The sequence below is a fragment of the Columba livia genome, chromosome 4, assembly GCF_036013475.1.
Source record: "Columba livia isolate bColLiv1 breed racing homer chromosome 4, bColLiv1.pat.W.v2, whole genome shotgun sequence".
In the NCBI taxonomy this organism is placed as follows: domain Eukaryota; kingdom Metazoa; phylum Chordata; class Aves; order Columbiformes; family Columbidae; genus Columba; species Columba livia.
In genome coordinates, this window is record NC_088605.1 from 59,291,839 (window position 1) to 59,316,160 (window position 24,322).

A 24,322-nucleotide genomic window follows, 5' to 3' on the forward strand; every position below is an offset into this window, starting at 1 on the left:
TATTACAATTCACAGGACGGGCTAGAAATTCTTTATTTTGTTCACAAATTACATTATGAAAAAGAAGCCTTTTAATGGAGCACTAAGATCCAAAAAAATATGCATAGACAAGCATTTTACATTGGAGATAAAAATATGTGATGGGCATACAAGAGAATATATTTGCATTGGCTTCAACAAAAAGGTCAGCTGTGATAGCACAACACCTATTTTTCATTACTGTGAGAGCAGATCAGCTTTGCATTTAAAAATGCCTTGATACCATCTACAGCACAGCAACAAAAGGACACAATATAACCTAATTTTAAATGCCATTTACTTGAGCCATGACATTTAATTTCTTTCCGGTTTCATATAAATGTTCTAGAACACTTAATGGCAATTAAATACGGAAGATGTTAGAAATTATTTTTTCGGTGTTCTTTATGGCATTAATACATGTGATCCTATTCGCATCTAAAACTGACTAATCAGCACTAATAAGACCTGGCAGTTGTTTTCAGAGCTTACAGTTTTGCACAACTGCCTGTCCCTGCCATTGAAAAACGAGTTAGGAATGGGAAGCAGAGTGGACTTCCCAGCCTCTGATAATGCTCTTTTCCTTCTCGCTGTCAGCTGCATTGTCTACAGAGAAAATGAACTTCATCACCACCTCTGACTGTAGCAGAGCATCATTTGGTTCTTCTTTCCTAAAATTTCAGTGTGGCTTTAGTAGTAGCTCTACTGCAGGTTGTTGACAGGGATGACATCACTAGTATTTGTGTGTGTGACATCATGCCTTTACTAAAGGAAGTTACTAGGAATTTTTGCTACCACTTTTAGCCAGGCCAGAACTTAACTTTAAATCTACTTGGCATGTAGGTTTTATCTAGAGCTGGTTAAAAATAGAAGTCCTAACATTTATTCTCAAAACTATAAGAAATATGCTTGTGTAGGGTTTCTATTTAAAAATACTAACCCCTCCCAAAATCTTCCTGTTAAAAGGACATGGTCATTTCAACAACACTAAAATTCAAAGTAATCTGTCTCTATGATAAATTGTCAAATCATGAAGAAGCTCTTCTGCATTCTCATTCGGATTGCGGTCTCCTGCCTTAGCAACAATGACAACTATTCCTGTGGTGCAGTGGGACTGACAGCAGCACTATCAATTTTTTAGCGTTCATCAGAGATGGTCACTTGCCTCTCTTGAACTCTTTACCTTCACAGTAATGGCTGCACGACTGCTACCTCAGATGAAGAGCCATTTCTGCCATGAGCACGTGTCCACCTCCACATGACAAGCACTGGGCATCCAGTTCCACGCCAGCACCGGGTGATGAAAGGCTCAATTACTGTAAAGCTGCAGACAGAGTAGGAAAAGTTTGTGCTTGGAACAGGGGTCTAATGTTGTATTTTAGGCTTAATTTACTCTTCTCAAAATCTTTGATAAAACAAAGACAAGTATCTGATCAGAGAGTAAGAGTTTTCTGACTGAAGACTAAATATTTCCTAATCTCTTTCAGTGATACTTGTGTTAGATGTTATTATCTGCCTGAGGGTTACTTTGCATAGATATGGATGCTGGATCCAATTGACATGCTGTAACATAATTGACTGAAACCAACTACTTTTAAGTTTCCTTTTTCAGGTCTTTTCAAATTTTTTTCTGCAAAATAGCCAGGAAGGATTTTACGTGGCCATTCACTCAGATGTAGCAGAGTATTTACAGCTTGCTTTCAAGCAGGTCATCTCTCACAGGTAGCAAGCAATGGAAATAAATCCAAGGAGTAGAAGCCACTGCGTGGGTCTGTTTCAGGTACCTTAAGCTCAGCCCAGAAATCCTTCCCTTTGCACAGAGAAAGGTTGTATGACTTATTTGCTAGAAAATGTATTTCTTGACTGCAGGAATTGTATGCAATGATGTCTTTTCATTTATTTATGGGGGCTGAAACTAGTTGATCTTTAAGGTCCCTTCTAAGCCAAACCATTCTGTGATACTATGATAAAGGCAAGGCCAGTGAGTCTAGTCCTTTCCTACCAACTTGCAAACCAAATGTTTAAAGCTGCGAGGGTACAAAACACATGTTATCTATATGTACCACTCTCTGCTCGGAGTATACTTGACACACCTGTCAAGTATTCCAGGTTTTTTTAGGGCTTGTCAGGCCGTCAAAAATTCTCCCCTGATCTCAGCGCTGGGCGTGGAATAGAAGGGCTATGTAAAAAAGGGCTGCACTAAGAGGGCGGTCCCACCGCCTCCTGTGGCTGAGCTGCTGCACACCGCTGGCCAGAGCCCCCTCTTCCGTTCAACACCTGATTTTACAGACTTCTCCATAAAAAGGCCCCGATCTTCCACGGCAGGCGGTCAAACCCGGGCGGTGGGTGTCTCCTCCCCGGCAGCCCAACGCCGCGGCAGGCCCGCCGCCCGGCCATGGCCGCTCCCCGCCCGCCCGCTGCACCCCCGCCCCTCCTCCCGGCGCGCGGGCAGCCCCGCCCCGGCGCGCGCGCAGGTTGCGGGCAGTGCGGCGCGCGCCAGGCAGCGCGCGCGGCATTGTGCGGGGAGGCGGGCGCGCGGCGGGGCGGGCGCTGATGTCACTGCTGCCCCGGGCGCTGCGGCGGGCGCTGCCGGGGCCGCCGCCGCCTCCCCTGGCCCCTGCGGCCGCCCCTCCGCGCCCGGTGCTGGGCGGGTAGGCGGCGGGAGCCGCGGGGACTATGCGGCTGCCGCCCGTCCGCCCTGCGCCCGCCGGAGCCCGCCGGGCTGCGCCGTCCGCCGCGGCGGCCGGGCATGGTGGCGTGTGATGCGGGCGCTGCGTGCGTGAGTCACCGCGCCCCGCTGCCGGTCGGCCGGGCGGGTCGGCCTTTGTCTGCGCCGGGAGCATGTGGGTGAACCCCGAGGAGGTGCTGCTGGCGAACGCCCTGTGGGTGACGGAGCGGGCCAACCCCTACTTCATTCTCCAGCGGAGGAAGGGGCACGGAGGCGATGGCGGCGGCGGAGGACTGGCAGGTAAGGGCGGCGGCCGGGGCCGCGTTCCGCACCGTCTCTCACCCGGGATGGCGGTGGGTCCCCCCGGCCGGGCGGGATAACGGCTGCCGCGGAGCCTCCCCCGCTCCTCGCCGCCTTCCCGGGCGGTGCGGAGAGCGCGGCACCCCTGCCGGGGGCTGCGGCTGGCGCCCCGCACGGTCCTGGAAGGCGGCGGGGGCCTTAGGCGCTTGGTGGGTACTTAGGTGCTTGGTTTCCCGTATGCTAAGGTTTCCCGTGGGATTTAGGCGCTGTGGAGCATTGTGCGAGTGATCACCGGTGTCCGATACCATGGTACATCAGGATGTGACTTGCCCAGGTCTTTGGAGGATTTTACTGTTGTCCCTCTACCACGCAGTGTTTAAAATAAGACCAAGTTTTAATTCACAAATATGCACTACGAGAACAGATTTGCTTCAGCTTCTGTGATGTCCTTGTCAAGTATGTTGCCTGAATGCTTTGTTTTAGACCGCTGGAAACGCTTTTGTAGATTGACTTATACACATCTTGGTTTCTGCAACGGTGTTTGTATACATTTGTTGAAATCTTTCATCATTTTTATGTAACATATATGCCTTGCTATAAAACTGGAGATACAGAACCTGATGATAGTACCACTGGTCCTTCTTGAATTGGCAGAAAATAGTCAAGCTCGTTCTCTGAAAAGCTGTGGTTTCTTCTTTACCCACTTGTGTTGCAGCTAGTTCTTCAGGCTAATAAAAATAGACATATGGATTACATATGTGTTTGTTTCAAGGTCCTGTGTATGTTTACCACGAGATTGTTTCTTCAGCCTTTGAATGCTCTATGGGCTTGTAAACAATCTACAGTCTAAAGTAATGCCCTTGAGATCTTTAGTGTTCATCAGTGTTGTATGTTGATAAGCTACTTCATTCTTGTGTGGGAAGTGACCAGCAGCCACTCCACATTGGCTGTAGATGTTTTTTTCTTATGTATTTTTTTAATCTTTTGAGATGTGGATGATGTTGGCAAATCCATAAAAAGAATGTCTTGCCTCAGAAATTGTCTCTGCTGTGTTTACTGAGGAATTCTTTGCAGACTCTTGTGGATTACCCACTGACCTCTAAGGATTTCATTCTCTGTTTTAGTGAAGCTGGTCTAACAAGGCGTTCTTGTACCTTTCTTGCTTTGTTATCTCTGAATTAGGGATTGTGTGAGATACCAAGTCAATTTTCCAGACATTTCTTAGTTATTGGGTAAATATTTTGAGAATTTTGGGTTTTCTCTTCAATCTGTTTGCGGAGTGCGTGTCTATCTGGGCCTTTGTGCAGTTGTATGTATAGTTGTCTGATGATACTACCATACAGATGGAGAGATCACTTTCGAAGATTTATTCCTTGAGTGAAAGTAGGATTCATAAATTGCTACTCTTTTTTTGGTGGAAGTTAGATTAGCTGGTGGCATTTGGTAGGAGTTCGGAATACAGAACTGGTTCTATATCTGTTTCTGTATTTTTTCCTCTTGGAATTTAACTTTTTGTATTTAAGTGTGCATGCTCTTTTGTTGTTCTGTTTGATTTTAGTGTGTGGATGCAGCCTGCATAGTGAATATTGATTTAGAATGCAGAAGTTCTATGCATATTTTGAAAACATCTTTCCGTGTAGCTTTTATTAGTGTCTTGCCTAATATTGCAGCTGTTGTGGGGTTGAGATAGTAGCAACAAGTAGCTAAACAATTTCTATGGGGTTTTTTTTGTATGGGGAAGGAAAAGAGCTGTATCTTTTTTCAGTATGTTGCCAGAACCATAACTAAACACCCACTACTAGGAGGCAGAAAGTTATTAGAGCTGGCAGTATTAAAAGGGCTGTATGGGAACCTAGACCTTGCCATTTTAGCACATGGGGTTTTGACACAGTGGTTGCCAAAAGGTAGGAGAGGAAGAAAGAAAGGGATGTAGAGTGTCCAGGACACTCCCAGCTTGGTAGGCACAGTCTTAAGTGGAATTTATGATTAGATGTTTTCCATGGAAATAATGGAAATTTTACACCAGTTGCTCTAATGGTTGTGATCTGCCCATGGAGGGCCAAGGCAGGTGAAGGAAGCCAATGAATTGTTCTTCATAGGTAAGACTGGCTAAAAGCAAGGTGTTGACATACCTCCTGATCCTGAGGATTCAAAACAAATAAATCTGCTGAAACAGTCCACAGGGTACATCACTTATAAAAATGATAGCATTTAGGATGACCCTGTGGAATTTCTGTAGATGGTAGCAATACAGTTCTTGTGAAAGAGGTGAAAGTTATCTGGCTGAAACTAGAGAAACAGAAAAAGAAGAACCGTCTATGTGGTTTGTTTCTGTTTTCTTTAAGTACCCTTTCTGCAGTGACATAATGCTGAAATTTGCTCAGATATAATCTAAAAAGTTATTCACCCATGACTGGGGTATAAAAATTGGCTCGGTGGCTCTGTGGGAAACCAGAATATGTGTCCTTGAAGTTAACTAGAAATATTGTACATGAGATTTTTCACTGTGGTGGGAGAGGTCTGAATTTGTATATGCAAGAGAGAACATAAATATAGCTGTCAATTTTTTACATGTGTGATCTACCTTCTGCTGTCCTGTACTCCCTCGTTTTTGACTCTTGAAGTCATCTGCCTTAAATTGTAGAATGACAATTGACTTTCAAATTGATGGAACTAGAAGCTTGATGACATGAGATGGCTTCACCATGTAACTTAAGTAGTGGTTCGATGATGAGAAACATTGATTTGCTGGCATTGCCCTCGAATCTAGGTTTGCTGTGAAACTACCAGTCAGCAAACTGATCTACATGAAGTATAATGCCCTTCTTTTTCCATCCGCAAGCATTTCAGGGTTTGAAGACCTTAAGCTGGGGTCACGCTGGCATGTAGTTGTGTTGGCATTGCTGAAAGAAGAGAGTGCTTTCCTATGGGTGACTGGGAATGGGGGGGGACGGCTGGGACAGACCTCTTCAGATTGTGCTGTGGCTGGGTGCTGTGACTGTGAAAACGTGGCTGAAGGCTGGTGATCACCCTTGAAGGGGCTGCCAAGGTCTCAGTGTTACCAGTCCTCCATCACTTGCTACCATCCTATGGATGGAGGTTGCCCTCACCAGAGCGAAGTCCAGAACACCGGATCTTTTACGTCTTTTGACAAGTCTCAGTCTAAAAAGTAGTAGTTCATATAGCCTTGGTAGTGGGTGAAAGTCATTCTCCATGGCTTTATGTTGAAGCAGAAGAGTAGTACTCACATTACCTGTTCTTCTGGATCGACTCCGAGTGTAACAGTCCTTACAGGAAAAGAAGTATTGATATCAGTTGCGCTGGGGGAAGGGATGAAATATCTGCCCTTTCTGCTCTGATTCTTTTCTCTTGGCCTCAATTTATGTAACTTAGCTGAAAAGAGAAAGCCTTCGTATTTAAATACTCATTTGGATATTGGAGACATTTTCTGCACTTATTTTAATATTGGATTTTAACAAATTAGAAGCATGATGATAATCTTATTATGTGTTAGGGCAGTGCCTAATTAGTGAATCCCTAGGAGTCATCTCTGCTAACAAAATGTATTTGATCAGTGCTTTACTTTTCTACGAAGATGTGTGGATCCATTTTTATATGGAATTAAGACCTGCACTCTTTTAAATTATTTTGTCTGTGTCAGTACGAGTCACATCAATGAGACTTTCCTTTGTAAGCATGCCTTAACTGAAGGGTTCTTTGGGTTTTGTTTTCCTTTTTAACAAAAGAAAAACAGGGAAAATCTATAATTTGTATTTTAAATTGGATTTTCATAGCTGTTCTGCAAACTCACATTATCTTGCATCAGTGCATTAATCTTCCAGGACAAGACCAAAAAATGTACTTCTCTGCTTTGAAATTGTTTGATGGTTGATGAGCTTTCTCCTTAATGAAATTGTTTCATGCCTTGCACATAATGCCATGCCTGTACTTTGCTTCTGTGTGACCCTCACTCGAGTTTAATCTTCCTTTTGTTCACCAACAGGGGAAAAAGTATTTTCTTTCCTCTTATTAGTTTTCTCAAAGGTGCCAGATGTTTTTAACTGTCTCCTTCCCACCTATTCAGTTTCTGTTTGGCAGCTGTCTCCCCTGGGCAGCTGAGTAGTTTGACCTGTATGAAATAGCTCCTTCTCAAGAAGTATCAGGTGTGTTATATGGGATCCTACATCAACTGGGGCAGGGGCATTTGGAGAGAACACAAACCCAGATCTCTCCCAACATTTTGGTACTGTGCCCTGTATGACCATATTACTTTAATGAATGTAAGGATCTTGAACATGTCAAAAAGTTTATAAAGAACTAAAAGGCTGGTTTTTTTTTTTTTAAGTACATATTGCATTCTGATACAACAAATATGTTAGAAAATGTGTCTAACTGCTTTCTGCTATACTGCAGTAATGCTTGCCAAACTCTTTTATTTGGAGACAGTGTTGCAAGGAATTATTGCAAGTAATAGTTGACTGTGGAGCAATGTATTCACTTAGAGTTTATAGGAAGAGAGATTGAGGGTGTGGTATGATTAGCTCTGGCTGCTTTGCTCCTGTATGTGGACATTTGTGAAGTGGAAATTAAATTCTAAGTAATTTTGTTTAAAATATTATTATAAGATCTCTGAATCCCAAGGCAAATAAATTGTTCTTAGTTTGCAAGAACTGTTTTTAGAAGCGAATTATTTTGCAGATGGGATATTTATGCTTACAGCTGGGACAGCGCATGTGTGAGAGATTCAGTATGGGTTTGTAAATCCATGACATGTTGCCAAAGATGATTCAAATGTTTAAGCAGAAGAGAGCAGATGGAAAATTGCTGACTTCTGGTGATAAAAGAAATTGATGAAGTACTGTCTTTCTTCCCAGATATTTTTGCAGAAGGGGTTGTCGTATAATTTCCACATTGGGAAGACAGAAAGGAGAAGTTCTGAGCTCAACTGGCTGATGCAAGCCTTCAGTGTAAAGTTTAGTATAATTTTTAGTACTGTGACAGTGTTGTAGGTCAGACAGTTTTCTGCAGCCTTGCTGACCAACACAATTAATAGCTCAAATTTAAAATTGGAATTCTATCTTGCTCTCAACCTCTCAATGCAAAGAGTTGAGGAAGGACCTGCTTGGAAACCTGTTTATGCTTAAGATTTAGAAAGGCTTTTGGCTGGTATATTATCTGCCTGATGAAAAGATGGTACATGCTTTAATAAACGTGACACTTTCTGTCCTTGTTGACTCAAGCAGTTAGGATTTTGCCTGTCAAACTCAATACATTTCAGTAGAAAGCATGTGCTTTCTGATACTTGAAATACAGCATTTATCAAAATGCATACAATTAGCATAACTGATGCAAGTGGTCAGCCTATCCATGGACTTTCCATGTCCATTTTGGCTCATGGAGTGCAAACTAATTTCTTCCAGTTTGCCGTCATTTGGTGTTACACCAAATCTGCTCTGATGCTGCTGAGCTTCTCATTAGGATATGCTGTGGGTGTGTTTACTTCTTCACACTAGGAGATTTCCACTTCAAGAGGACATGCAGATGTCTAGGGTTGAACTGCTGCTTGATTCTCCAGATTGACTCACCAGTCTTTCTGTTGAATTCCCAGATGCTTAATTAGAAGGTGTCTCATTTCCTGCCTAATGCTTCTCTTGATCTCTGTTTTCTACAGGCAGTGCACCGTTTGCACAGATACAGTGCCTGAGATGAAAATTCTCAGTTTTGCTCGGCATAGCGCTGGTTTCTGTACTGTCATGCTTCTTGGTCAAAGACTTGATGTTACTTTGTCTTTTACGCTTTGAGTTGTGTGACCTGTCAAGGTGTCTGAGCTGTCATTTGCTGTTTTTGCCTTCTGACATAATGTTATTGCTTAACACGTGGAATTTGAGAATGACCTACTATTTCTCTTGCGATCTCTGTTTGTGTGAAACGCGGTTGGAAATGTCACACAGGATGACAATATATAATACTAAGCAAAAAATGTCTAGACCTCGTAGTAATTTTCTTCATTATACCAGAATTCATGTTGCTTACAGGGATTTTTGTATTTCTCTATGATCTCACATTGAAAGGTGTAGGGAAAGTAGCACTACGTCACATCAGTTTTCATATTTCCATCACTCCACTGTCCAGTTATGCACCCTTGCAAGAATACATCGTATTTCACAGAGATTTGGGCCCTTGACAGTTTCAGTTAGAGCTCTGTAGAATTAAAAAAGGTTCCACAACATATGCTCGGATGTATTCTCAAATGCATTCAAAAGCTAATTAAAACATGTATTCTTATATGGTTGTTCTTGCAAATATTTGGTATATGCAGAAACCATTCAGCTTTCTCTGTTCTTCCCTAAGTTTTGGAAAGTCTATTTAATCCTTCATAGTATCACACTATGTATGGCTTTTTCCTCTATCAGACAGGAGTTGCTGCCTGTGACTTTCCTGAAGTATGAAGATAAAAGTTGTATAAAGGGCTGTAAGCATTTGACTAAAATCTTGGTTTCTTTAGCTCTCTGATTGCTAATCATGCTTCTGATGTCTGATCAATGTTAATATTCAGTAATCTACATTTGCATTTTGCCTTTAAATCTGTTGCTGAGGTGGTCTTAGGTTCTGGAGGACTTATTCAAAGTCCTTCCATTTGTCTTTTCAAAAGAAAGGTTATGATTATTTTCTAGGCCTGGTTTCTGGCTGTTCTTGTTTTGTTTTGTTTTGTTTTCTTCTGAAGTTTCTAGGTAGGGTTGTATGAACTCCTATTACATCAGCAGTCTTTGTTTCAGTTAGTAAGTTCTTAATGTGTTTTTGGTTCTTTCCTCATGGTCCTGTCTTGTGCTTCCCCTCTGTTTTTTCCAGTATTTCATTAGCTAAAGTCCTTAGGAGTTTCTGCTCAGCATTGTTTCTTTTCCTGGTCAAATGCCTCCTCTGATAGCTTATTGAAATCTCATTGATCTGCAGGTATTTGGTCAGAAGAGTTAAATTAGATTTTTTTAAAATATATTTTTTTTTTTCTGAAACTATTGCTTCTCTTCAGATTTAGCTGAAGACCATGCTGTGCTTCAGGACTATTCCTTAGTTTAAGCTGAGTTTACTGTGCACACTTCAGTTCTCAATTTGTACCATTGATTTTGTTAGCTAGATTCAGTTTATATTTGTGGTTTTTTTTAATCTGCCGATACGTACTTGATTTGTTCTTTAATCTTACATGATTCATCTGACTCTTACAATGGTGCAGATGCAGTTGATATAAATTTTGCTTTTGGATGAAATCTGTTTAATTTGCTTATGCTACTCTGAGAGAATGAGACACTTAACAAGAGTTATTTTAAGTGAAATTCAGTGACTTCTGTGCTGTTTTGGCAAATGGTTCTTGATCCTGGTTTTCCCAAGTGTGTTTTTACAAACTCATGAGTAAATTTGTGTATCATACCTTGAAGGTATTTGTTAACTCCATCTGTGTTCTCACTGTTTCTACATCACTTCATACAGCCTGGTGTGATTGACATGTAGTGTAAAATTTATTTTCTTCAGGTATGTGAAATTGTTTGGGTTTTTGTCCAAATACCAACTTCCTCTGTGTTGTAAGCCTTAACATATGTGTAACTGTCTAGCCTGTCTCATCGATGCTCATCTCTCTACCCAGCCTTTTCCTGCCTTTATTAGGTTTCTGTTTCAATTCAAGCCTAGTGGGTTTGTTTCTGGGAACTTACTGTTTGGATGTATTATTGTGTGAGTTTCTGTGCCTGGACATTCCTTCATTTGTAAACTTGGCCTCAGTGGAAACAAAAGAAATTCTACTGTGCGTGTGTGTGTCTAAAATGCAGCAACGTGTAGGTTACAATGCACAGTCTGGTTTTTCTTATCTGAAGAGTAAAGGAACAAAGTTTTACATCCTAACATAATTTTAAATATTGCTTAGTAGATAACTCTGGCAAATGTGGTTGCATGTTACAGTGATTGGGGCCCTTCAGCTATAGCAAACAAAGTTACTAAAAGTTCTAAAAGCTGCAAGTCTAAACCCAGTCAGATTTAAGTTAGAATTAAGATAGAGATTTTTTACAGGGATGGTGATGAGTTGTTTGGACACCTTGACAAGTACTGTTGTAGATATTCAATTACTGATCACTTTTAAATTAAGATATTTAGAAGATAATCTGATTCAATCACAATTGTTAAACTCAAAGAGAGGATGAAAGCTTTTTACTGCTTTATCCTGCAGTAGTTAAGCTAGATCATCTCATTGGCTCTTCTTGAGGTTTTTTTTTTAAGATTAGTGGTTAAGTTTCCAGTCTTCTCTCATTTGTATTCATCAGCCTGAAGACACAAAAAACAAGTATTGTTTTTGCTGCTGGTATTGCTAAATGTCAGTAGTGGTGGTACGTACTTCCTCAACATCAGTTTCCCTGAAGATGTTTGAGAACTCGTGTGCAAAGGAAACTGTGGCTGAGCAAATCAGTGCTATGTAAACTGCACTAGTAAAAAGAGAGAGCAACAAAGGCAGACATTGGGGATGGCTTGACAAATCTTAGGCCTTTGTTTCAGAGAAAGGATTTGTTTTTCTTGATACCATATTATATGTCCATATAAGCCAATACTATACAATCCACTTGGAAAGACAGTTATCAAACAAGTATTTAGTGGTTATTTTGCTTTTGTTTATATAAATGAACACCTATAATACAAAACTGTATAACCCTTCGTAAAGTTCTGAGGGGTGATGTTTACAGTGCAGAGGTTGTTTTCATACTTTTGTGGATACTGTTATCAGGATGATAAGTGTAACATTGTCATTATTTTTGAGTGGTCTATAATATTTACTGTTCATTTAGCCTCTCCCATGAAATTAAATCAAATAAAATTAACCCACCCTTTTAGAAGGGTTTGTATGTAATAGTACCTATGGAGTTCAAGTTGTTGCTCTAGGTTGAGTTTGGCAGACAAGTAGTTGGATGACCTCATCCTATAATGGCAAATGAGAGGGCTAATCACATAAACACGTGAACTGCCTTGGGAAAGAATGGATGAGTAATTATTCATTATAGTTACTAGGAAAAACAATTGCTTGCACTGTACATTTTAGCTATGTATTGTTATGAGTCCAGGAAGTAACACTTAAATGTTAGGAAGAGTTGTTCATTGTCCATGAAATCAATATAAAACTGAATGCTCAGAGTGCAAATATAACTTAAGTTGACTCTATTGATCAAGGCTTTCTCAGAAATCAGCTGACGTCTACAATCCAAATAGGTCCCTTGGATGTTTCAGGTTTATGACCAGACCTCATCATGTGTCCATCTAACTTTAGTGGAAAGAGCAGGGGGCCATCAGCACACTTTAAATATTGGGAACCATTTAAGCAGTTTATGTTTCCTTCGGTGTTGGAATGTCACAATGCCTGTTTTGAAAACTTCTTACTAATGACACACGTGACACTACAAGTTTTCCTAGTTGCAGTGTTGAGCTCATGCACAAATAGGCTGGGACTATTTGAGTGATGTAGCTCGTGAGCATGACTCCAAGAGTCACAGCCTGACCTGCTCTTAGCTCTTTTGGAGGTTATACTTCTGTATTTGCTCCCCGAGCTAAAAAGAAATGTGTGCTGTTTGTTTACGCATTTTTAAGATAAAAATCTCCTAAAAATAGGTGTCTTGAGAAGCTGTCAGGCTGCTGATTGCGTTAGCGTAGAGGTGTGAGAAGGATGTGGCAGGGCAAGGCTGGGCTCCCAGGGGAAAAGTAAGTAACACATGCCTGTCCTCTGGCAAAATGGGGGAGGGGAGGGCATCCCTGGATGGCAGTGCCAGACACAACAGTGACCTCCTCCCAGCTCCGAGCAAGGTTTGATGCAGGCTGCATGTGACACTGGAGGGTGGATGTATCCCAGGTCACTGGTGTGGGCTGAAAGCATCTTGAGTCTGAGGACTGCTTGGTTAAAGCTGAGTGGGACACTGTCTTGAGGTTTTAGTTGGTGTTTGCTGTGCAACAAAGCCATGGCTTCTGGTAATCTTTAAAGTCCGAAGTGACATTATTTGTTATCATTCATAAAAAGTAAATAAATTAGTTCTCATGTTTTAATAAGGTGCGTTAGAGGTAACATATAATCCAGGTCTTCATTCTTGACTATGTAATCCAATTTACTTTGAGAACACTGTGTATTTTAGCAGGTAAAACACTGCAGGCTCACATAGTCATAAGATCACAGTCAGAGGGACTGTAGAAAGGTGATAAAGACTACTCAATCTTTGTGTGTGTTTTATTTAAATCAAAGCATGGCTTTTTGTGAAAGAATGTTGCTCTTTGTCGGTAAGAAAATCTTTTTGTGATAAAAAGGATTGTTCATGCCTAAGTTGCACAAACTTGCAACTTTAAAAATTCCTTTAAAATTCCTTTAAAATTCCTTTAAAAATTCTCATAACTGGTGTTTTGCAAAGAAACTTGCAAATTCTTACGAAAGGTTAAAAAAAAAAAATCGCTAGGTATATTTTAAAAGAAAGAAAGATGGAAAAATATACCTGAAGCAAAGATCTATGCCACAGATAACCAAACAGCTGAAAACATTGTAACTTTGTTACGGGTATTGTAACATTGTTACAGGTATTTGAGTCCAAATACTCTAAAATGTGCCTATTTTCAGTGGTGGTAATTTACAATGTACCAAGTTGATTCTACTGCAGGTCATCCCTTGATTTCGTTACTGTTAGTGGGCAATTTGTAATCAATCTGGACTGCAAGCAAGAGAATCATAGAATTGTTTTGTTTGGAAAAGACCTTTAAGATGACAGAGTCCAACTGTTAACCTAGCACTGTCAAGTCTACTTGACAGTAATTATAGACCGGTCAGCCTTACCTCTGTCCCTGGGAAAGTAATGGAACAGCTTATCCTTGGTGCCATCTCAAGGCATATCAAGGATAAGAGGGTTATTAGGGGCAGTCAGCATGGCTTTACCAAGGGTAAGTCGTGCTTGACCGACCTCATAGCCTTTTATGAGAATGTAACAAGGTGGATGGATGATGGCAGAGCGGTGGATGTGGTCTACCTTGACTTAGTAAAGCCTTTGACACAGTCTCCCACAGCATCCTCACAGCTAAGTTGAGGAGGTGTGGTCTAGACAATAGAGTAGTGAGGTGGGTTGCAAACTGGCTTAAGGAGAGAAGCCAGAGAGTGGCAGTCAATGGTGCGGAGTCCAGTTGGAGGCCAGTATCTAGTGGAGTGCCTCAGGGGTCAGTACTGGGGCCAATATTATTCAATATATTCATTAACGATTTAGACAAGGGAATAGAGTGTACTATCAGCAAGTTTGTTGATGACACTAAGCTGGGAGGAGTGGCTGACACGCCAGAAGGCTGTGCTGCCATCCAGCGGGATCTGGACAGGCTGGAGAGTTGGGCGGGGAATAACCTGATGAAATTTAACAAGGGAAAGTGTAGGGTCCTGCATCTGGGCAGGAACAACCCCAGGTTCCAGTATAGGTTGGGAAATTACATATTAGAGAGCAGTGTAGGGGAAAGGGACCTGGGGGTCCTGGTGGACAACAGGATGACCATGAGCCAGCACTGTGCCCTTGTGGCCAGGAAGGCCAATGGCATCCTGGGGTGTATTAGAAGGGGGGTGGTTAGTAGATCGAGAGAGGTTCTCCTTCCCCTCTACTCCACCCTGGTGAGACCACATCTGGAATATTGTGTCTGGTTCTGGGCCCCTCAGTTCAAGAAGGACAGGGAACTGCTGGAGAGGGTCCAGCGTAGGGCAACGAAGATGATTAAGGGAGTGGAGCACCTCCCTTATGAGGAGAGGCTGAGGGAGCTGGGTCTCTTTAGTTTGGAGAAGAGGAGACTAAGGGGGGACCTCATTAATGTTTATAAATATATAAAGGGTGAGTGCCATGAGGATGGAGCCAGGTTCTTCTTGGTGGCAAACAATGATAGGACAAGGGGTAATGGGATCAAGCTGGAACACAAGAGGTTCCGCTTAAATTTGAGAAGAGACTTCTTCTCAGTAAGGGTGACAGAGCACTGGAACAGGCTGCCCAGGGGGGTTGTGGAGTCTCCTTCTCTGGAGACATTCAAAACCCGCCTGGACATGTTCCTGTGCGACCTCACTTAGGCGTTCCTGCTCCAGCAGGGGGATTGGACTGGATGATCTTTTGAGGTCCCTTCCAATCCCAAACATACTGTGATACTGTGATACTTCTAAACCATGTTCTGAAGAACCTCATCTACACGTCTTTTAAAACCCTCCAGGGATGGTGACTCCACCACTTCCCTGGGCAGCCTTTTCCAATGCCCAACAACCCTTTCTGTGAATAAATTTTTCCTAGAATCCAATCTAAACCTCCTCTGGTGCAACTTTAGGCCACTTCCTCTCGTCCTATCACTTGCTACTTGGGAGAAGAGACCAACACCCTCCATGCTACAACCTCCTTTCAGGTAGTTGTAGACAGCAATAAGGTCTCCCCTCAGCCTCCTGTTCTCCAGGATAAACAGCCCCGGTTCTCTCAGCCACTCCACGACTTGTTCTCCAGACCCTTCACCAGATTAGTTGCCCTTCTTTGACCATCTGGAATGCTGGTCCCCAAAGAGCAGAGTGTGCAATGGTGCTTGGAAGAGTCTTAGCTGGCTGAATCAATTGGCTCAGTTTTCAGTTCAAGATGATGTAACTTTCTGAAAAATATCCTTTGGTCAGACATAATTTGACTTAAAGGGGATCTGTGTTGTGCAGGATGTCAGGCTTCATGTGGTAATAATCTCTTCTAGGAGAGAAAAGAAACAGACAAAAACAACTACTAAACCAAACCAACCAACCAACAAAAAAAACCCCAAACACAAGTAATTGAAAAATTGTTGCTAGTGTATGGATACAAGTATGGTACATCAAGATTTAATACATAAATGCAGACTACTAATCTTTATACTTCATACAATGGTTATAGGTTCCCCCTCCAGTTTATGACTGAAGTGAGGCACAGTGGTCAGATAAGTAAAATTTAGTACGATTTCTTCCTTCAGCATAAATTGCATCAGGTAACCGAACCACTTGCCAGTAATACCCTCTAGTGCATTTTATGTGCTTCCAGTAACATGACATAAGAGCAATTGCCCAGAGCCCCTAGCCAGTTGTGGCTTTGAATTCCCTGGTTTCCAATATTACATTTCACTGCTTTTCTTTTCCCACTAATACATATATTTTACAGAAAACAAAGAAAATATTGAATGATTTTCCGGACCTTGCTTTAGAATACAAGTTTGCAAAAGAGAAAGATTACTTTATTAGAAAAGTTCTATCAAACAAAATGAAGGCATTATTCCTGCCTTTTCCCCTCCTGCCCTCATATCTAGATATGGTTGCTCTAGACATTCGGTGTGTGTGTCTGATGGGACTGTTCCTCCATACAAGGTTACTTGTGCTTGAATGCTTTCAGGATCAAGGCCGTCATCAGTTAGCCAGGTGCTAATCCCACAAACTCTAACATGTAGTTTAAACCTTTGCCCATGAAAACTGCTTGCTTGAACAAGGAATTGCAGATTTAGTATTCTTACATTGAGAATTCCTTCTCTTATTTCACTATGTAGTCAGAAACCTGATGGAATAATGGGGGAAAAAAATGCAGTCAGTATAGCCACATACTTTGATGCCTGCATAATTCACTGGCTGTTGCCCAAGGACCAGTCTAATCTAAGGAAAACGATTCTTTGTTGCCTGTTCTGTTTCTATAGAAACTTTCAGTTCCTTATTTATTTATAATGTCTCAAAAGGTACTTGCTATATGAAGGATTAATGAACAGTATTAAAATAATTTGTTAATTTTTTATTATTACATTATGATTGCTTCATGTAGAAATTCCTCTGAGAGATTATCGGTTTGAACTGCTGTGATTGCATTCTAGTTGCATCACCTATCTCTATTAAAACAAACACACACATGAATAAAAACCACAAAATCAACACACCAGTGGCCTACAATGCAAAATGGAACCATTCCTGAAGGACAGCAATCAGGGGTACCTGCATGATTGCAAGAGTGAATGTTAGTTGGCTTTAATGTGTATAAGAACACATAAATGATACGTGATATTTTGAAATAATTTATCAAAAGAGCTATTTCATGTTATAAGTAAAATTTTACTGATGATCTGTCTGTTGCAATTAATTCAGTAAGCTAGGCTTTGACTTTCTATGCGGTCTTCTTGTGTTCTGCAAATTTTCTTCCTTTAACCTCACTGCAGGGATATTTCTACAACCTGTTTTCATTGCTGAAAAAGGCACTCGGCAAATCCTACTTACTGCGTCAGTGGAAAGTATTCTTTCTTTTCTTTACCTACATCCCATCTGTTGCTTCAGTTCAGGCCAGTCTTTTTTTTCCTCTTTTTCTCTCTCTTTTTTTTTTTTTTTTAAATAGTTTTTCTTGAATACACTGCTCTGTCTTACATTGTTTCTATTCAGTGTGGCTTGGGGATGTTCCTCTCCTCCTGTCTCCAGTATCTCAGGGAGAAGGAGGGAGGATGGGAGGCTCCTCTTCACTTGATGTTACTGCACAGGTCAGTAGGTTTGCTGTAGCTCTTTGACCTTAGCTGGATATCCCAGTTTTTACAGCCACAGCACCCTCCTCAAACTAGTGGCAGACTTGGCTGGTAGGACCACCTACCCATGAACAGATTTGCAAATATAGGAGGAGGAAAGAAACAAGCATGTTTTTAAAGGTTACAGGGACTTAGCAGTGTATTTGTACCTTAGAGAAGACTACATTTGGCCAGCATACAACTTGATTTAGATATTACATCATGCCTGTTGCTTTTTTAGTACTATCGGTAGACATGTGAAGCTGCAAAGCATGAAGTATATTTGGCATAAACCCTGCTACATGTTTGCAGCAAGCCCGGATGATTAACACGGTGTAGTGTCTGGCTTGGTCTGCACTCCAGCTGAGCAGTGCTTTTGAGCTCAGTGGTAGCTTGAAACATTTGAGGATCTTTGCCCATGGTTGAAGTGAGATGTGCACACATGTGCTTTCTGGACTAGGGCCATGTTGCTTTTGTAAAGTTAGAATGGAGAGTATATGTAAGAGAAAAAAAAGTTTGAAGAGTCAAGGTGTATCTGGGAGGACTTAGCAGAGGCAGCTTGTCAGTGTACACAAGTAATCCAAATGCAATCAAAATTAAGATGGCAATAGGAACAACTAAAGCTAGTTACACTAATGAACTTTGGGGTATTTTATTTTAATGTTTTGTGTTCATATCCTACAATCGGCAGACATCTCTCTAACACTGCTTGCTAAAGAGCGACATCATGTTGTGTATTTCAGAATTCTTGGATTAAAAAGTGGTGGATATTGATGGATGGGGCAGGAGGAGATTACGTTTATTCTGGCCTGTGAAGATCTGTATAAAGCAAAATAAAAATAAAAAACGTGGAATGGGGAATACAAAATCACTGATAGGTGGGGTATTTCCAAATATCAGTTTCACTTCAGATTTGAGGGATCTACTAAGATGGAAAACATGTAGTACTTTTGTATCTTTATGATGCATAACAAATCCAAAAGAAGAAGAACAAGAGAAGCAATCTTCTGTACTGGTTATGACAATGCAGAATGGGGAACTAATAAAACTGTGATGGTAAAAGATGGAAACAACCACTTGATATGAGAAGAAGATTTTAACAGAAGTGTTCTAGTATAGTTTTTTGGTGTGCACAACTTATTACAGCTGTTTAAAAACCCCCATTTCCAACCTAATAAGTATTTGCAGGAAAAAAAAAAAATCCTTGGAAGTTCATCCATCTGTTTTCAATATGTGCATTTGCTGAGAACTTCAACATGAGAACTTATACCTACATCTGTGCAGGGGAGATGAAAATTCTTTGTAGAGGTGAAAAAGAAGAAAAGTTTTATGTATTTTTAAAGTAGTTAGGGTATTTTATGGGAAAGGATTTGTGGAGGTTAGACATTTGTGTGTAATTTCTTATTAAAGTACAATCTAGAATTTGTGAAAATATATTTAGGAATTATTGGTAGCATTTCTTATGCAACTGTTGATGGGCCCCCTCAGTAGCAAAGAATTTTCAAAGCTACTTTAAGAAAACAGTATGGCTTTGTCTTTCATTTCTATCCTTTGAGCTGAAAACCAGCTTGACTTAGGCATTTTGATCTTTTCTGCCCCAAAGAATCAGACCATTAAGTAGCATAGTTATTTTTGCTGGAAGTCTTAGTTTCTCCAAGTTGACATTTGAGTTTTGAGTACTGTCAGGGGCTTTTTGTTGGTGTTGTGGTGGCTTATTTGTTTGTTTTTCCACAGGGCTCCAAAAGTATATGAAACACAGGAAAGAAGTGAATGACTTTTAAATCTGGTTTTATAAAACAGCTACCTCCTGCTTTGCTTCAGTTTCTCTGCCTTTATACTAAAATCAATGTATGTTTAAAAGTTTAAGTCTCATTGAAACTGAAGATTTTTTTCCCTTGAATCACTTTCCGTCTTTACAACATGTGACAAAGTGTGGAGATAAATGCATAGGTCTGCATTTTGCTGTGGGAGGGGAAGGCTGTGAAGCACCCTCCTGTGAGATCTCAGATGATCCATCTCTCTGTATTCATCAGAATTTCCTGTTCCATAGGTCTCCTTGTGGGTACGCTTGATGTCGTGTTGGACTCCAGTGCCAGAGTGGCACCGTATCGAATCCTTTACCAAGCACCAGACTCCTTGGTCTATTGGACTATTGCCTGTGGTAAGAACAAACATACTGACATGTGAATTTTTATTCTTCCTGGGTACTGTGCCACATAACTAATAGACCATCCTGCCTGCTAAGGAAAGTCATTTCAGGACAAATAAATGGATCAGGACAAAAACCTGCCCTAGTGGTTAATTTAAGAAGCTTCAGAGCTGCTGGTATTTAAGACCTTGAATGCCACACTGTGTGTATATATTATGCACAATGACTGAGTAAAACCAGAAATGGCCATGGAGCGGGGGCAGAAGCCACTGTTAGTGCCTACCTTTTGTCTCCCAAATATGTTCCCAGCCCAGCAGTCTAGTATCCATCCCTCCTCCTTGCATGTTCTTTTTCATGCCCATGGCTCATTGCTGCAGCACTTCTGAAATGCAGTATTGCAGGGTGATGAGGAGGAGCACCTGGATGATAGCCCCCAAGTTCCTCAGACTGGACACCTGGCTTCCCTTGAAATGGAAACCAGGAAGATAGTGCAACCCCAGCTCTCACCTGAGTACTGAATATCTGTATGGCATTTCTTGGATAGCAGGCTCAATCTCCTTCAGGATAAATACCATCAAGTTCCCAGGGATTCCCATCTCCTAGACATTTATTTCAGACAGTGTGTTATCCTTCTAAATATGATGTACTTAAAGTCAGCAAGATGTTAGCTACATAATGTACAAAAGATAGGTTCTTACGTAGATGCAGCAACTCTTAAGAGTTTTTAAGTGTCAAACTTTGTCAGATCTATCTGTAACACTGTTTCTCCTGTCATTATTATAATAGTTGGTAAAATCAATGAAGTTGATATTTTGGTACATGGAGTAGGATTCTTTGCATGCATCACATCCTGTAAATACTAAATGCTTGTTTCTGTGGTCAGGTATCTATTGCAAGTAGCATAAAGCAGTATGTAGTTAATTTCTGGTTCTGTTTGCCAGCTCTGAAAATAGGGTCTGAAGCTGAGTACTTCTGTACTCATTTAGCGTTGTATCCCTGTCATTTAGCGTTGGTTGGCCAAGCTTGTAAGATCAAATCTCCAGTTTGATAGTATTGCTTTTCAGTCTTAGAAAATGGAAACTTTTCAATGCAACACCTCTAGCTCTAAAATTTAAAACACTGTTTTAGGCAGCAGCCAGATCTCTGCTCATTTGAAAGAAAATTGAGAAAGAGGACAAATGAGAAGTGCACACATGCCTGTCATCTCTTTAATAGGCTGGTAACTTCCAGCACCCCCAGTGCTGCCTGTTATTCAAAAATACTGGTTAATGAAGCTGTAGACTTCTTCTGGTATAACAGTGCCTCCTCATCTGTGCCCATTCTCCCAATGAAATTTGACATTTAGATTATTTGGATGAGTTTTCTTCCAGACAAATCCTCTGTCTTTGGAAATGGAGAAGGAATGGATAAACTTTTGCTACACATTTAAGTAATTTTAGTAGTTCAAAGCAGGCTCTGTTCTTATGAGCATATGATTTGTGTGTCTGAAAAAGGTGATACCAGAGCTGTGTCAAAGTCTGTATCCAACAGGAAGTTTTTTGAATAGCTCATCTTAGCACAAGTATTTCTTGCCACTTTTATTGGTATTACACCTGAAAGAAGGCATCGCTTTAAACAGTTTGTTTTCCCTCTCTTACTGTTAGTACCAATTCCCTGAACATTTTAGAATTCATGTAACATAATATCATTAAGTAACAGCTAATAATAAAAACAGATGTTAATGAAATTGTCAATATTATGAAGATCATTTGCAGATCTTCGTTTAACTGCTTGCTGGGTACTGTCAGCTACTCTGCTGTGACCGTAAGTAATGAGACCTTGCATGTCAGCTTTCTGTGGATCTCAAATAATGAAAAAGATGGGTAAAAGTACTTGCCAGTGTGATTATTTACACTATTTATGCACAGAGGTAGTTGCAAATGCACATGCAATCCCTTCTTCACCCAAACATCAGTGTGTAGCAATTAGTAAGGACCTCTCTCACATCAACTTGAAAGGGAGCAACTGAGAGCACAGATTTTTCTTGTTGTTTCCAGACAGCTTTCCAAAGAAAATAATGTATCGCAAAACTCTCGTCAAAATATTGTTTCTTCAAAGACACACATTCAGTCATGAATTTTTAAGACTTTGGAAATAGGCCATATGACTTTTCTTTAAATGCATTGGCAGGTTTTTTACATGACATCTATAGATAGTTCCTATAATTTTATGCCTACACCCTGTGTTCTCAGATAACCAGGGGCACAGAATTGAAGACAGATGAGTTATGGCCCCAGAAGAAGCAAATGTACCATACATGTAGGAATTTGTGCTGCTGCTGAACTGTGAGGATTTTGCTCCTCTTATTTGACCAGTTTTCAGTTTGACCAATTTGCAGGTTTTATGTAGAAATACAGTATTCTGTTACATTTAAGTTAGTTTCAGTGAACATACTCTTCAATTATCAATGTTAACCCTCACCAAAATAGCTAACAAGGTAGTTAATGTACGTATCTGTGTTTCCATTTTGAGGAGTGTTTCTTTAATTTTTAGTCTTCTAATATCTAGCTGGTTGATTGGCTTAGTTACTTTTGTTAAATTATAAGACTGTGCTGGCTTAGTCTTGTTTCCTGGGGGGAATAGGGTGGCTCTTCCAGGGAGGTAAAATCTTACAGGGAACAAATTATTTATCTACGCAACCCTGAAGCTGAGCAGCCTGTTGTTGCCTAAGGCTCTGCACTGTGGTTATTTGATGAACTTGCAACTAAAGCAATTCCTTCTGAACTGATCAAGTGTTGGTACCATTATACAGGTTCCTAAGGGCTTTTGCTGCATTATGCAAGTTGATTTGTCCTGCATTATACAGCTGTCCACCCATGTTCCCTAGGGGTGGGTCGCTCGTTATTTGGTACTTGTAATCTCCTTATTTTTACAGAAATTTGCCATATTCTCCTCTGCCTTCCATAAAGCAATAATCTCCATCTTCAGAAAGTAGCTACACAGAATGACTGGAACAAATGTGATCATTTCCTGGTTCATTCATGCTGCTTGACATTTGGTCTTGTTCTGTACAAGACTGTTCAAGGGTAAAAAAATAATCCAGGGTGTTTTGTTTGCTCTAAAATGATTATTTAAGTTACGTTTAGACCCCAGTTTTGTTATAATTCATTTTGAATGTGGAGTTTCTTAGGTATTAACTCTACTGACTTGGGCTGTATGAGAATGTTAGCTGGTAGATTTGAGGCTTTTTAGCTCGGTTAAGGAGGCTTGTTAACAGCACTTTTTTCCAGTGCAGTGTTGTGCTGAATGCGTCACAGGTTATAGTTATGTCTATTGAACTATACTGAAAAGATGTTACTGGTAACTTTTCAAAAACAGTTTTAAGTGTGTTAATTTTGTAATGGTCTAGAAATCCAAAATGTTGTATGTTATCAGCCTTGCATATTTTAATAACCTTTCTGTGTCCCATGTCAGTGTTGCCCCCAATCTGCGAGTGCTTAAGTTAGGGGGGAAAAACAATGGTAAATGTAAACTTTGTCTGGAAATGAACAACTTTTTTTAGATCCTTCCTCACCTATAAAATCAGTTAGTCTTACTATGTGTGTTTTTCAGATATAGAATCATTGCTGTAATTTTTTTGGTGCTAGCACTAGTTTTATGTATTTCCATAGAAGTTTCTAAATGTGTATTTCACATGGGAAAAAAAATAAATTATGGATTATTTTAAAGCACCAATCTTGAAATCTTATTAGATGCTGTGGAAAAAGCACACTTTTCTGTGTTTTCAGAAAAGCCCATGTGCTTTGGTTGACAAAGCTACAGGTTTTAGTTAGAGTGCTGTTGAGCTTACCAACTGTAACTATTTTCTTCCCGCTCTCTGCACAAATTGAGGGTTTTGCCACTTCACTCCGGAATCTGCCCTTATTGGTAAGAGCAATTTTAGGTTCCCTTAAGTGTTACAGTGTCTCCTACAGTTCAGGTTGACTAATAAGCACCCTGGGTGGGTATCTACTTGGGAGAGAAGACTGGACATGACAGCCTCATCAGCTGTCTGATAAGTCATTCCTATTCCTCAGTCACTGACTGAAGTAATGCTGATGTTATACTTCTGAGTGTGTTTGAAAGCATATTTGTATGATTTGTAAATTTTCTTCTCAGTCCTGAACTCTCTCGCATTTCCTCTGTACTTTCAGCTCTTACCTTAGACAAACCAAACCAGATGCTAGAAACCTAACCTGACACCCAGAAGATCCCATGTCACTTATGCTGTTACTCCATCCCAACCTGCCAGGCGATTGCCCCTTCTCATCCTCTCTCCAGCACCATGCATCCTTCCTCCAGCTCTTCTGGTCTAGAATGCCCTTAGTTCTCTGATGTCTGTTGATCAGTTTCCTCCCTGAAGACTGAGAATAGCTCAGTCTACCAGGGTTGCTGGCCAGCATCACACCATTTTGGCCATGGAGCACACCATTTATAGGAGGAGAAGGAGTGATTAGCAGCCTACTGTATGCATTGTAGCTATTTTTCCTTTTATTTCCTGCTAGTCTTGAGAGCTCTGTGTTCCAAAATCGAATGGTTTCACTGGTAAATGTTCTTTCCCTTCCCTGGGAGTTACATTGCTTAATTTACCTAAAAGGCCAATAGTGGCAAAATGGTAAATGCTT

At 40.7% G+C, this 24,322-nt stretch overlaps 1 protein-coding gene across 2 annotated transcripts in view; it reads left to right on the forward strand.

The window, feature by feature from the left end:
• The first annotated feature begins 2,634 nt into the window (after positions 1-2,634).
• The window catches only part of TBC1D9 (TBC1 domain family member 9), a 53,867-nt gene continuing 32,179 nt past the window's right edge, over positions 2,635-24,322 (forward strand). The window contains exons 1-2 of one of the 2 annotated variants that reach the window (XM_065062004.1): positions 2,635-2,986; positions 19,581-19,691. In XM_065062004.1, the coding sequence (XP_064918076.1) occupies positions 2,860-2,986; positions 19,581-19,691 (238 nt within the window). In that variant the 5' untranslated portion in view covers positions 2,635-2,859. The remainder of the gene's footprint in view (positions 2,987-19,580; positions 19,692-24,322) is intronic. The other variant, XM_065062003.1, reaches the window with a different exon arrangement.